The following is a 13521-nucleotide window of genomic DNA, read 5'->3' as shown; positions in this document are numbered from 1 at the left end:
TTATGATGTATTTATCACCCGCCGCTGGGGCGGTCCCGCGGGGGCTGCTGGGAGCTGTAGTCCAAACTCCCCAGCCAGCACTCCCGGCCATGCAAGCGCCGGCGGCTGCGGAGCGCAACAAGGGCCCGATCCTGGCGGTGCTGCGGCAGTACGCGGGGTGCGGCCCCGGCGAGCTGCGGGTGCTGGAGGTCGGGGCGGGCGCGGGGCTCCACGCTGCGCACTTTGCTCAGGCGCTGCCCCACACCCGCTGGCAGCCCTCGGACGTCGACCCGAGGGCGCTGCGCAGGTATGAGCGGGGGTATGGCGGGCTGGGGAGGGCCATGGGTGGATCTGGGGAGACAATGGGGGCTATGGGGGGACATGAGGGGGCACATCCTGCATCCCTTTACCCGACCCTCCCGCCCGTGGCCCCCCTGCCGGGCTCCCTCCCTCCCCGCGCTGCTTTTTGCTCCCGGAAAGAGCCGATATCCAAGCATCAGATGACCTGGGCTCCACAGCTAAATGCTTATTTTATTTCAGAAAAGGCTCAATGCTGAACCCTCAGCCAGCCCCGGTTCCCCTGCTTAATTTTTTGCCCAGGAAAACCACAATATTCAACTCTTGGACAGCCCCAGCTCCCCTGCTTGACGCAGGAAAACCACCACACTCAACTCATGGTCAGCCCAGGCTCCCCAAGTCAACGCTTGGTATATATTCCCAGAAAATCCCAGATATCCAAGCCCCAAACAGCCCAGGCTGCCCAGCTTAGCACTTGATTTTTCCCAGACAACCCTAGTATTCCTCTCTCCACCAGCCCATCCCACTACAGAACCATCCCTGCCTGCCAAGTGCCCCCTGTGCTTTGTTACCCGCAACGCTCCATGGTGATTCCGGGCTGGATGCCCGGGACACTGGCAGCAGCTCTCACCCTGCCCTGTATCACATCGGCCGTGTTGGGCCCTGCTTATTTGCTCCGTGTGGGTCCAGCCACAGCCAAATGCCCATTCCAGGCATTGCAGCGCCAGGCTCAGAAGGCTTTGGTTTCCATTCAGGAAATAAACCTACTGGAGAGGAATCTCCCCCATAAGAAAATAAGGAGTGCAGTGAGGGGGTGTCAAACGCTGAGCCTGTCCATGGGGCTGCAGCCGGTGTCCTTCCCACCACCACCTCTCAAATAGTGGTTAAAAATAATCCTCCATGAGGTTGTGGTTCCCTGCTCCAGCTGGGAATGGAGACCCAGGTGGTGAACGGGCCAGAAAGGGTATAAATCACTGCAAATCACACAGTGCTGGTGCAGCGGGGCATGTGGGTGCAGGCAGAGTGCAGGCAGCCTGAGCACGTGGGTGCAGGCAGCACACGCAGGCAGCGGGGAGGACAGCGTGCTCTGGCTGCCTTGCTGGAGGGGGACTGGGGTTATTTAGGCACTGGGACCTCTCAGTCCCTGTGCCACCATTTGTCCGGCTACTGCCAGTTCTCCGGATGCCTGTTGGGAAGCAAAGAGACCCCCTTGTCCTGTGTAGAGCCCGCCACCAGGCTGCATTGCAAGCACAACCTTATTATTTGCCGTCAGAGACTCCCCCTGGGGAATGCTGTGGGCAGCCAGCATGGGCAGGTTTTCAGCTCAGTGCAGGGGGTGCCCCGGCTGGGGTTGACGTGGAGTTTGATGCCTGCAGCATCGCTGCCTACGCCGAGGCCATGCGGGTGCCCAACGTGCTGACCCCCATCCTGCTGGACGTCTCACAGGGCTGGGAGACCTGGGGGGGCACCCAACCCGCCAGCCTTGACCTCCTGGTCAGCATCAACATGATGCACATCACGGAGCTGGCCTGCACCGAGGTGAGCAGTGGGGCAGGGCTGCGCCCAGGCTGGCCCCTGCCATGTCCCTGGCTCTGGCTCTGGGGATCCCATGGGGTGTCCCCAGCCACCTGATGCCCGCTCCCCACCTGTCTCTTCGCCAGGGCCTGTTCAAAGGTGCTGGGGTGCTGCTGAAGACCGGAGGTGTGCTCTTCACCTACGGGGTGGGTACTGCTCGGCTGAGAATCCTGGTGCAGGAGCATCCTGCTGGGTGTGGGGTGGCAATGAGGGTGCTGGGGAGGGTGGATGGGAGGGCAGCTGCAGGTATGGCTGAGGAATGGGGAGTGTTGGGTTTGGAGAGTCTCAGCTTTTTGGGGCACATACCGAGCTCTGGATGGGACGGCTTTGGCTGTTTGCGCCAGGGATGGGAGGGATCCTGTCCTCCCTCACCCCAACAAAAAACAGGAGTGGGAGCGCCCATGGTTTGTGACAGGACACACTGTGAGTGACGGGGCCCATGGTCCCTCTCCGGTTGTGTCTCCTCCCCTGGCATGGTGGCGTCAGCAGCCATGGGGCTGGGAGGTGCTCAGGGGGGACACCTGATGGCTCCTGCCTGCAGCTCCAGCTTTGTGTCCTGGCAGCCCTACGCCGTGGATGGCCGGATCAGCCCCCAGAGCAACGTGGACTTTGACCGCAGCCTGCGGCAGAGGTAGGCGAGGGTGGTGGGGAAGGGCCAGGGCTGCTGGTGGCTCATGCTGCCCATCCTGCCTATGCTGCCCATGGTGCCCATGCTGTCTGTCCTGCCCATCCTGCCTATGCTGCCCATGGTGCCCATGCTGTCTGTCCTGCCCATCCTGCCTATGCTGCCCATGGTGCCCATGCTGTCTGTCCTGCCCATCCGGCCCATGCTGCCAGCAGCCACAGGGAGCTCGTTCCCTGCATGGTCCTTCAAGACAAGACCTAAAGAAGTGGCTGGGGGGAGCCCTCTCCACCTGAGGGCACTGCTGGGAGATGGGGCAGCTCCCGGGGTGCGATATGTCCGTCTGTCTGACCCACACCTTCCTCCCCATCAGCAACCCTGCCTGGGGTCTTCGGGACACAGCGCTGCTGCGGCAGTTGGCTGAGGCCAACGGGCTGCACCTTGAGAGGATGGTAAGAGCTGTGGTGTGCGGGTTGGGGGGGTCCCTGTGCCAGTGGGGACCCCCTGACCCCGGCTCCGTGCTTCCAGGTGGATATGCCGGCCAACAACAAGAGTCTCATCTTCCGCAAGCTGTAACCTGCCTGTGACACCTCCCGGCACGGCCACCCCCCATTGATACCCCCTCGAAGGGGTCACACCCGGCAATGGGGCAGCGCCCCACTTGCCCCAGCTGGGGCTGGGCTTGGCTGAGGGGGCTCCCTTTGCAATGCGGTGGCCCAGGGAAGCTACCGTGGCTTGGTGCCATGGGGGGCGGAGGCACTGGGGGGGAGCAGCACTTCGGCCATGGGATAGAACTTGCTGGGTGCCAGCTTCCCTGGAGGATGCTGTGCTGGTGGTGGGGTGACCCATCCCTCTTCCCATCCCCTCCCCAGGACTGTGATGCTGCTCCCCACAATAAATGCCAAGGCTTCGCTCCCCCCAATGCTTGCAGCACTGGCACTAGGGGAATCCCCAATACCCCCAGGCACCAACCGAAGGGGATCACATCCTGCACAGGGAGCACCCTGGGGTGCTGCACTGCCCCCAGAGGCTTTGGTGCAGTGGGTAGGTTTTTATGAGGGGGGTTCCTGGTAGATCTCCCACCCCAACCCACTCCTTTATTGCTGCTGACCAGGCTGGAGGGTACACGGGGGGCATGTGGCAGATAAATTACAGGGGAGGTGGGAGCTGGGGCTCAGCATGGGGTTGTGGGGAGCTATGTGGTGGTGGTAACCCCAGGATACAAGCACTGGTGTGGGGCTCCCCTTCCATGGTGGGTCTGCAGCCCCCCATATCAGCATGTCCCAGCTCTGCCCTAGTCCTGGAAGCGGTTGAGAAGGTCGCAGGTTTTCTTCTCCATCAGCTCATAGATCTTCTTCACCCGCTTGTCGTTGGCCGCCCGCACGTAGCTGCTGGGGTCCAGCGTGGCCATGCCGTCGTGCACCTCACCCATGATGATGAGCGGCCCGTCTTCCACCGTCATGTTGGGGCAGGGGCAGCTCCAGTCCATGTCGGTCAAGGTCACCTCCAGGTACTTGATATTGAAGAACTTGAGGCCCATCTTCTCATCCTTGAGGACATCCTCGAGGGCGAAGCGCGCGATCCCGGAGTCCTGGTCCTCCACAACCTCCATCAGGCGTCCCACGATGGCGAAGTCGCTGCGGCAGAGGCTCAGCACCATCTTGCTTTTCAGGCGGCAGGCCTTGCACTGCAGGCTCTTGGGGAAGGGGCAGGCATCCTCGCAGCTCTCCTTGCTCTCGAAGTTGTTGGTGTTGCCCTCGCAGCCGCCATACACGAAGGAGTGGCACTGCTTCAGCAGGGGGTTGTACGCCCAGCGCGGCTCCCAGTGCTGGCAGGGGCCCTGCACCACGGGCAGCAGGCAGGCAGGGCGGGTGCTGCCCAGGCAGGCGGCCCGGCACTCCTCATACGTCTCAAAATGGTTCCTGTTTGCGCCGCAGCCTCCGTAGCGGAAGGTGAGGCAGGAGCCCTGCTTGGCGTCGAAGTGCCAGCGCACCTCCAGCGCCTCGCAGCGCCGCCGGTCCGGCTCCTTCAGGCACTCGGCGCTGGGGAAGGGCTGGGGGCTGCTGGCCAGGGCTGCGGCCCCCGGCTCCCGCCTCAGCACTGACAGTGGGAAGTCGGCACGGAGCAGCCCAGCGGCGTTGCGGGCTGTGCACGTGTAGATGCCGGCATCCTCATGGCGGGCGTTGTAGATGACGAGCTGGCCGATGTTGGTGACCACCACATTGCCGTACATCTGGTCCGGTCGCATGATGAAGTTCTCCTCCCGCTCGCTCTGCTTCTCCCAGGTGATGTCGGGGCGTGGGCGCCCGCTCACGTCGCAGCGGAAGCTGACGGTGCCTCCGGCGCGCACCGACTGGTGGAAGGGGTTGCTGTAGAGAGCGGGGGGCACCGGCACCTCAGGGCCAGCGCCTGGTGTGGGGCGAGCTGTGGTCTCCTGCGGCACAGGGCTGGTGTCGGGCCAGGTGAAGATGTGCTTGCAGGGCACGGTGGTGAGGCGGGTGCCGCGCAGGCATGCCTCGGCATCCATGTAGCACTTGTTGTAGTAGGTGAGGCCGTCGGAGGCGCAGGTGAAGTTGGGCTCCTTCTCGCAGCGGTCCTTGCACTTGCACACGGGCTGCCCGTCCCAGATGTCGCAGTCGGAGCCCTGCTGAGCGCATACGAAGCTCTCACATGAGGCTGCGGGCGCCGGCGCGGGTGCGCTGCCATCGGCAAAGCGGGCGGCCACGCAGCTCCGCAGCCCACACACGTTGGTGCAGCACTTCTCAAACCCTTCGCAGTCCTGGCCAGGGACAGGGGGGAAAGAGGTGAGGGGGGGATGATGTGCAGGTCACCACCTTGCCATGGGAGCTGCTCCCACCCCCTGTGGGGCTTTTGAGTGGGCAGTGACCCCACGCAGCCCCGTGCACCCTCAGCACCTCCAGCCCTCACCAGCAGGGCTGCACTGGCCATGGCCCACCCTCAGCCCCCCCCGACTCACCCAGGATGCTGAGGGGTGCACTGCAATGATGTTAGTCCTTCCCCCCCCCAGCACGCAGCATCTCACCCCTCTCTTTTGCTAGCTGAGGGGAGGCAGAACTCATTACACAGATGAATTGCAAATGAGTCTCCCACTGTGTAGGAACACTAAGTAAGGTGGAGGTGCTGATGTCCCTGCTCATCCTTATGGAGCCTGTAGCTGGAGCTCTCCAGGATGGACAGCCTAGTCCATGGGTGGGCTCCTGACCACAGGGATAAAAGTGGGGGGTGCAGGGCTGTCCACTGTCTGATGTAGGTCCTTGTCCCAGCACAATATGGTCCCTCCATCCCTGCCCTTTGGCTGGGTGGGACCATCCTGGGGGTGCATGGTGGGGGTGCTTTGGCTACAGGAGACACGGGGGGGGGGCATGAGCAGCTTCTTTGCCTGCTGAGGGGGCAGGGGAGCAGCTCCACAGCACCGCTGATGCCAGCCCACAGTGGGGAGTTGAGGGGGTGGGTAAAACTGAAGCCGGGCTGAGCCCCTTGCACAGGAACAAGCCCCATGCACAGGACCCGCACCCAAAGCGTGTCCCTGGGGTCCCCCACATCCCCCCCGCCTGCTCACCTGGTCATCCCGGCACTCGCGCTCACACGTGCTCTGTGCGTCCACCCACAGGTTGGGGTTGAGCTGGTTGGGGCAAACCCCAGGGTGCTGTGTCCTGGCTGGCTGCAGACTCAGCCCCGCCGCCAGTACGGGCAGGAGCAGCGCGATGCCCACGGGGACCAGATTCCCACGTGAAAGCATCTTGGCCACCCCACACCGCCGGCCTGGCTCGCTGGTGAGAAATCACAGTCAGGATGGAGGGAATGAGGGGGAAGGAGGGGGGACAAAGAGAAGGAGGAGGAGGAGAGGACCAAACCTCTGCTCTTCAGGGCCTGCTGGACCACCAGCGATGCTGCCGGCCACCTCCATCCATCACCGCCGCTCGGCTTGCAGGTGCCAGGGACACGGTGGCAGCGGTGTCCCTGGTCCTTCTTCCCTTAGTGAGAGGGTCTCAGTCCATCCTGGCTCCCCGGCGGCTCAGCAGGGCGAGTGGGGTGGAAGGGGAGGACGGGAAGGTTGTAATCTGAATCCCCTCCCTTCCCAGTGATGTTTCTGGGTGTTTGGAATGGGAAAGGCGCTGACCTCAGCCTCTAACCCCGGCGAGCCCAGCGATCGGCTGGGCAAACACGGCAGGGGGAGATCAAAGGCAGAATGCAGAAAGTCTCCAAAGAGGGAGAGTGGAAGGAGGGGACACACACACACACAAAACCCACCCAGCCTATGGAGCTGAATTCCTGCAGGATGAGACAGCAGCCAGAGCCTGTGGTCCACTCATCCAGGGCTGCCAGCGGGGAGACCTGCGGAACCCACACTGACCAGGGAGCCCCTCACCCCGCTCCTGGCCTCTTGTCATTGTGGGTGGATGCAGCCTTGAGCTCGGGAGTGGGAGCTGGTGCTGGCACTGGCATGTGTCTGCCCTGCTCATCCCTCATCACCATGCGGCATCCCTCAAGCGCTGGGCACAGCATCCAGCTCTCCTGGCAGCGCAGTGGGTGCCCACCAGCACCCAGCGCTCCGTCCACACCGATTGAGGGCCAGGCTGTCTCTCCAGAGCTGGAAGCCAGCCCCATGGGATGGTTCCTCACACTGCATCCTGGCTGCAACCACCTCCTGGAGCACATTCTGCAGCCGGCCCTGAGCTGGCCCTGACTCCGAAGCCAGATCCCCATGATCCCTGGTGGGACTGACCTGCAGCAGGAACACTCCACAGTGTTCTGGGAGGATTAACTTTTCCCTCAGCTGCTGTGGAGCAGCAAACCCACCTGAGAGAGTTTTGCCCTGGGGTCTCCAGCCCCTGCTCCACAGCGCTGCAAACTTGGGGGCAGGTGGTGGAAGGGACAAAGAAAAGGGGGGAACCCAACTCAAACCCACCTGCACCCCAGTGGTCCTTGTGCATGCAGTGTTCAGTGCCAACCCAGTCCTTGGCGAGGGGGAAGCCCTGTTGCACTGGAGCAGGCATTTTGGGGGGCTATCAGGATCCAGCACGCTGCTCTGCGCTTGGGCTCCCCAGGGACCTCAAATCCTGGAGCATGGCAGCAGCTTGCCATGACCACACATGGAGAGCTGGAGTGTGTCCCATGGTCCATGGTTTCAAGGCCAAGCAGCCATCCAAGGGTCTGGCTGGCCCTGGGTGCAGAGCAGAGGTTACAGTGCCCCAGGGTGCTCATGGGGGGGCTGCTGAGGTGTTTTGCAAACAGGTCAGCCTGACCCTGCCTGCTCCATCCAGCCAATCCCAGACACCGGCTGTCTCCAGCAGCACATGGAGACTCCTGGCCCCCAGACCCACTCACTCTGGCAGGGTGCAGGCTGCCACAGCACCTCACTCCCCAGGGATGCACCTGAGCCACACTGGGGTGCCCCAGGGTCCTCCAAGGGTGCTGGAACAGGAGGGAAGGAGGAAAGGAAAACCTGGAGCTCAGCTTTCACCCAGCACTATCTGGGGTCCACTTGGGCACAACATGGTCTAAGAAGATGCTGGTGCTACGGTTTGGGTCAGTTCCTGTCACAGAGGTCCCTCTCTGGAACTGTGGGAGCAGCTCCTGCGGTGTGGCCCATGTCCCACACCAGAGTCCAAGACACCTCATCCCTGTGTCACTGAGATCAGAAGCAGCCAGAGGGATGCTGCATGGTTGGAAATGCAGCTCCCAATGACTCAAGACCCTCACCCACGCCTGGGGACCCAACAGAAGGTGAAAGAAAACCTCATCCCTGGCAGTGTTCAAGGCCAGGTTGGACAGGGCTTGGAGCAACCTGGTCTAGTGGAAGGTGTCCCTGCCTGTGGCAGGGGGTTGGGACTGGATGAGCTTTAAGGTCCCTTCCAACCCAAACCAGTCTGGGGTTCTGTGACTCAAAAGTGACTCTCACCACTCTGGCCAAGCCCAGGACACTTTCACCATCTGAAGGAGCTAAAACTTCAGCCTCTCCCAAACTTCATCTCTGCATCCAAGCTCCCACTGCAGCCCAAACACGGAACTCCTGGAGTCACTTTCAAAGATCCCAGACACAAATCCTAGGTTTATGTCTCATCTCCCCCCTCCAAGCGAGGGGAGCACAGGAAGGGGCTCAGCACCCTGTCCTGGAAAAAAGCCACAGACCTCCCTGGGCCTCAAAGGGCTCCTGCCCCACCACTGCACCCATGGGCAAGCGCAACCACATTGTCAAGCATCTCAGGTGCCATCAGGTGCAGGTCACCGTTCCTTGTGACGGGACCCATGGTGGACCCTGCATGGCACAACCCTTGCAGGGGACAGTGGGACCAACCTGATATCTTCAAAAGGGGAAGGTGGGTTGGGAGGAGCACACTCAACAAGGAAAGACCTGAAGCAGTCCAGAGCTTCTTCCTTCCCCAAGGATCAGGAACCCCCATAAGCTCTCCCAGCCTCTGCTCCCAGGTTCAGGCTGTGGACTGTTGTCTCTCCCTGCTCTTCCCAAGCAGAGGCAGCTCCAGCGTAACTGGCCCCAGCTGTCCTTACCCACCTGAAACCACACACAGCCTTTGTGTCTGCTGGCAAGAGGGCACAGACATTTCCAGAACCCCCCTGAAAAGGGGAAAGGGAAAAAAAAGGCTCTTCCTTGACCAGGCTTTCACCTTAGCTCCAGGGTTTTCCAGGCTGCAGACACTATCTCATCTCCCCCCTGCCCCCTCCCAGCCCTGGCAATTACTGCTTAAGCTGTTAAAACAAGCGTGGCCGGTCTGGTACGAAGTGGAAAATCTGATCCCAGGGAAGTGAGCAGGCAGGGAAAAGGGAGGTCAAGGGGAGGCGGGTTGTGAGCACAGAGACGGGGATCAGGGGAGAAGTTTCCCTGCACCCAGGAGCAAAGCCCCTGTGCTAGGGCTCCCAGACACGGGTGCTCTGAGCTCCCCACAGCACCTTCTCCATTTCAAAGCCCCGCTGATCCCAGGCTGGCTTCCAGCGTGTTCCAGTTTGGGCTGGGTGGGAGAAACCCGCCGCTCCCCAGCAAGTGAAGGCTTCAGCTGTACTTGCAAAACCTGCCGCTGTGTACCCAGGCCTGAGCACAGCCCCACACAAGCTGCAGCCACCTACATGACTGAACACATTGCCAACTTGTCTGCGCTTAGAGCTCCACAATCCAAGCCTCAGCCATTCTCTGAAAAACGCAGATAGAGTAAGAACAGATTTAGCTTCTGCTTGATCAGAGAAGGGCAAAACCCCACCAGGACCAGGAATCAGAAACTGTAACCCAAGTTGTTTTCATGGATGATCTGGAAGTGGCAACTGCAGCAGCCCCAAATCCCCACCTTTGGGCACAACTCCTACCTTTTCCTTTCGACCTCTTCCCAGCCTGCCCCAAAACTGATCCAACTTCACCATGGATAGTTCAAAACAACAACAACAACAACAAAAAAGACTTTAATTTATACAAAACAAACGCATGTGGAATCAGTTGAACAACACTGACTGTACAAAGGAATAAAAAAAATAAAAGGACAGTCCAAAAAAAACCCCCTAAACCCCAACTCAGGAATGGTGCAAGTGTTGGAGAGCAGCTACAGACTAGTGTTGACATAAGATGCAACAATTTTTCCTTTTAAATTAACAACAACAACAACAAAAAAGAGTGTTTTTGCTGAGCAATTGCTCCAGGTGGATCTTCCCTCCTCACTACAGCCAGGATCCTTTGAGACCTTATGGAGTGGGAAAACAAGAAATCAGCCACAGGGAGAGGGGTGTGGGGAGGAGCCACACGTGGCAAAGCCAAACCAAGCAGCGGTGCATCTTGTTTCCAGCCATGCAGCAGCTCTGTGGGTGCAGGAGGAAGCCTTCATCCCTCTTCCCCCCCTTGCCAAGGGGAAGCCCAGGGTGCTGTTTTCCAGAAGCGACCCTGCCCCTGTGGTGCCCATCACCTGTTGGCCGTATATCCTCAGGCTGCTGAGCCAGCGATTGTCTTCTGCTGCGTGTCAAGTGGTGGGAAGCAGGTGCCGGCCACTCCAGACAGGTTCTCCAAATCCCCCAGCCTTTGTGCCACCGCGCTGGGCCCGGCTGCGGCTTTGCTCTGGAGCCAAACCACCACTACAAAGGATTCTTCTCCCCCCTCCATCTGCCTAGGGTTTAATTCTCTCCTCGCTCATTTGAGCTGGGCAATAAAGCATGCTAGAGACGAGCCAAGAGGCCTGACCCCTCTACTGTATCTTGTTCTACAGAGCAGGGAGGGGGAAGGCTCCTTCACCTCCAGGTTGCTTGGGGAAGGAGACGTTCTCCATGGAGGGATGCGCCCCTGGCTGCTGCCTGAAGAGAGCGGGTCCATCGGCCGTGCAGGAGGCGCCACGGCTTCATTCTGCCCATGCAATGCAACAAGCTGCTCTGGGGGTGGAGAAGAGCCAGGCCAGGCCTTGAGGAGTTGCTAACACCAGGAGGGAGATGGCAGCACTGCACTAGCCAGGCTCCTCACTGAGAAGCAAAAGGAAAAGCAGTTCACTTCCTACCACGCTACTCACAATCTACACGTCCTGGCTGCCTACAAGGATCTGTCAAGGATCGCTTAGTCCCAGCTGCCAAGCTTTTGCAATAAAGGCTAGGTGTTGTTTGCAAGGCTCCAGGTGAGTTTCCAGCCCAGGTCAGCCATGGGATGAAGCCAGGATGCATACTGCACTTGCTTGACAGAAGATCTCTCTCAGCACGTGCACACCACAAGCCACAGAGCACAATCCAGAACAAAGCAGTTTGCTTTCCCAGTTCCCTGGGGCTACCAAGTAACTCTGCCATGATGGGACCTGGGGGTTCACTGATCTCCCCCACACAAACCTTTCAGCTTTTCTCAGTCCCTGCTCCTTCATGCTCCAGTGGGAAAAGCTGCTTCTGTCCTTTCCCCACTTTCATCCAGGAGGAGCCACAGCAATGCTACCAGAGGCAGAGCGTCTTTGGAAGCACAAAGCAAGAAGCAGCCAGGATTGAGGGGTGGTGCACAGGGGTGTTGCGGACAGAGGGCTTTGGAAGTGGTGGCCGAGGTTTTGCAGCAATATGGGACAAAATTCAGTGGTTTTCCTCTGCTTTGGCCGCGTTATTTCCAGCCTCTGCTCCTCAGCCCCATCATCCATGTGTCAGAAAGTGCAAAGCGAGCACAGCATCAGTCTGACCTCAGAGCTGCTGAAAACAAGCCGAAACCCCAGCCCTTTCGTTCTGCTCCTCGAGCCATTCACATCCCACCCTGCCTTTGGAAACTTTAGGGACTGATGGGAATAAAGCAGCTCGGGGAAGGTTATACACAAATTGTTCTTTCCTTCTGCATACATAGTATTTAAGCCCCCTCCCCCCCACCCCCCAGCACAAGCCCAGGTGGTGATTTAAAGTCTCTTAAAGCATTTGGGTATTTTTGTTCGGAAATCCTCCACTTTTCCCCATTTGCTGACACTGGGAAAGTTAATCCAGTGCTCATATGTACATGGCTGCATAAAATTCTCCCTGACTGCTTCTTAAAAAAAACCTTAAAAAACAAGTGTTATATATATATGTATAATATTTACATAAATAAATGAAGAAGGCAAGTGGATTGCTCCCTCCCCTTCTCATTGGCCAACTCTTGCCTTGTCTTCCTTCTGGTTTTTGGCAACAGCAGGTAAACATCCCGGTGAAAACTGTCATTAGTCCTCTGTCCCTGTTTTTCTCTTTTGTTTTCCCTACGTTGAATGATCACTATTGCACCAGCAATCTCTTCAGGTGTCCAAGAGTTAAAGTTGCAGCACAGACTCTCCTTGCCTACTCCCTTAAGCCTCTCAATCTTCCATTAAATCCATTTCTCCATTGAGCCTGGATGAGCTTTTTTTCCCCTTCCCCCCTCCCCAAGCTGGCAGCTGCTGAATTTTCCACACCAGGCTGAGAGGCAAAGCCCAAAAGCATTCTTGGAGGGTCACTTGGCAGATTCTCTCCCCACCAGTGCTGTGAGATCCAGCCGGCACCACGCTTCCTATGTGAAGCCAAAACCGTGAGCACATTCCTAACTCTGGTGTGTGCCATCGGAAAAGCAAGCGTGGCCCATCCGGAGGGATCCAGTGGCAAAGGGGTCAGTGTGCAAAGAGCTGTACATCGGAGGGTGGGTGCGGACATGGCAGAAGCTCACGAGGTGAGCATCCTGCTAGGAGATCTTGCAGTTGTTGCGTGAGCAGTTCTGTGGGGGGCTCTGGGGCGGGCGGATGGATTTGGATCTCTTCAAGCTGTTCCCTTTGCTGCTGCTCCCACCACCGCTGCTGGCCAAGGAGTAGGACCGGCCGTGCATCATCACTGCATTCATCCCATTGGCCATCGAGAAGGACTTCAAGTGACTCTTGATGGTGACAGGCAAGGGCAGCTTGTCGATGAGGTGGACCGGGGTGCAGGAGACAATGGCTCGGCAGCACAGGTCCTGTAAGCTGAACACTAGTGGAAGGAAAGACCAAAGAAGTCAAGGGACAAGAGATTTCAAGGACTGCCTCCTCCCCACACCTATTCCTTATGCTGCACAGTAATTGCTCCTTTGGGGGGAGACAATAATAAGGATTGAGCTTGCTAAATAAAAGCCTGTAACAGGGAGCAGATTACTTGAGTGAAAACAGGAAACCCAAGCTAAGCTCTGCCATTTGAGACATTTTGCAAGGCGCCAGCTTGGTGTCAACACATGGCTTAGACACTGCCACCCCTCTTCCCTACACAGTGCCTGGGCAACCAGAGCCCTGCTCACACTTACAGAGCCACAGACTGGTTTGGGTTGGAAGGGATTTGAAGATCATCCAGCTCCAACGCCCTGCCACAGGCAGGGTCACCTTCCACTAGACCAGGTTGCTCCAAGCCCCATCCAACCTGGCCTTGAACAAGTCACTTCAGCCTGTCTCCAGAGCAGAGCTGCTCCAGCCCTTACAGCATCTCTGTGGCCTCCTCTGGACTTGCTCCACCAGCTCCACATCCCTCTTGTGCTGCTGCCCCAGAGCTGGATCAGGACTGCAGGGGGGGTCCCCCCAGAGCACGACAGAGGCAGAGAATCCCCTCCCTCTCGTGCT

At 59.0% G+C, this 13521-nt stretch overlaps 3 protein-coding genes across 4 annotated transcripts in view; 1 reads left to right on the top strand and 2 right to left on the bottom strand.

Annotated features, from left to right (window-relative positions):
- Positions 1 to 65: 65 nt before the first annotated feature.
- On the top strand, positions 66 to 3358 carry METTL26 (methyltransferase like 26). Its single transcript, XM_080619486.1, has 6 exons — positions 66 to 286; positions 1653 to 1815; positions 1938 to 1997; positions 2415 to 2482; positions 2847 to 2925; positions 3002 to 3358. The coding sequence occupies exons 1-6, from the start codon at positions 90 to 92 to the stop codon at positions 3047 to 3049; spliced, it is 615 nt and encodes a 204-aa protein (XP_080475612.1). The 5' UTR covers positions 66 to 89; the 3' UTR covers positions 3050 to 3358.
- A 409-nt stretch (positions 3359 to 3767) lies between these two features.
- Positions 3768 to 10799, bottom strand: WFIKKN1 (WAP, follistatin/kazal, immunoglobulin, kunitz and netrin domain containing 1; the record flags this gene model as incomplete). The annotated part of the gene is made up of 4 exons (XM_080618155.1): positions 3768 to 5252; positions 6054 to 6264; positions 7057 to 7220; positions 10722 to 10799. The coding sequence occupies 4 exons, from the start codon at positions 10797 to 10799 to the stop codon at positions 3768 to 3770; spliced, it is 1938 nt and encodes a 645-aa protein (XP_080474281.1).
- Positions 10800 to 11822: 1023 nt separating this feature from the next.
- RAB40C (RAB40C, member RAS oncogene family) overlaps positions 11823 to 13521 on the bottom strand; it is a 41071-nt gene continuing 39372 nt past the window's right edge. For both annotated transcript variants that reach the window (XM_080617316.1, XM_080617317.1), the window contains one exon: positions 11823 to 12904. In XM_080617316.1, coding sequence (XP_080473442.1) covers positions 12624 to 12904 — 281 coding nt within the window. In that variant the 3' untranslated portion in view covers positions 11823 to 12623. The remainder of the gene's footprint in view (positions 12905 to 13521) is intronic.

This window comes from Psittacula echo (genome assembly GCF_963264785.1).
Source record: "Psittacula echo genome assembly, chromosome: 5".
Classification (NCBI taxonomy): Eukaryota; Metazoa; Chordata; class Aves; order Psittaciformes; family Psittacidae; genus Psittacula; species Psittacula echo.
Note: the sequence above shows the minus strand (reverse complement) of the source record. Positions and strands in the feature narration are given on the sequence as shown.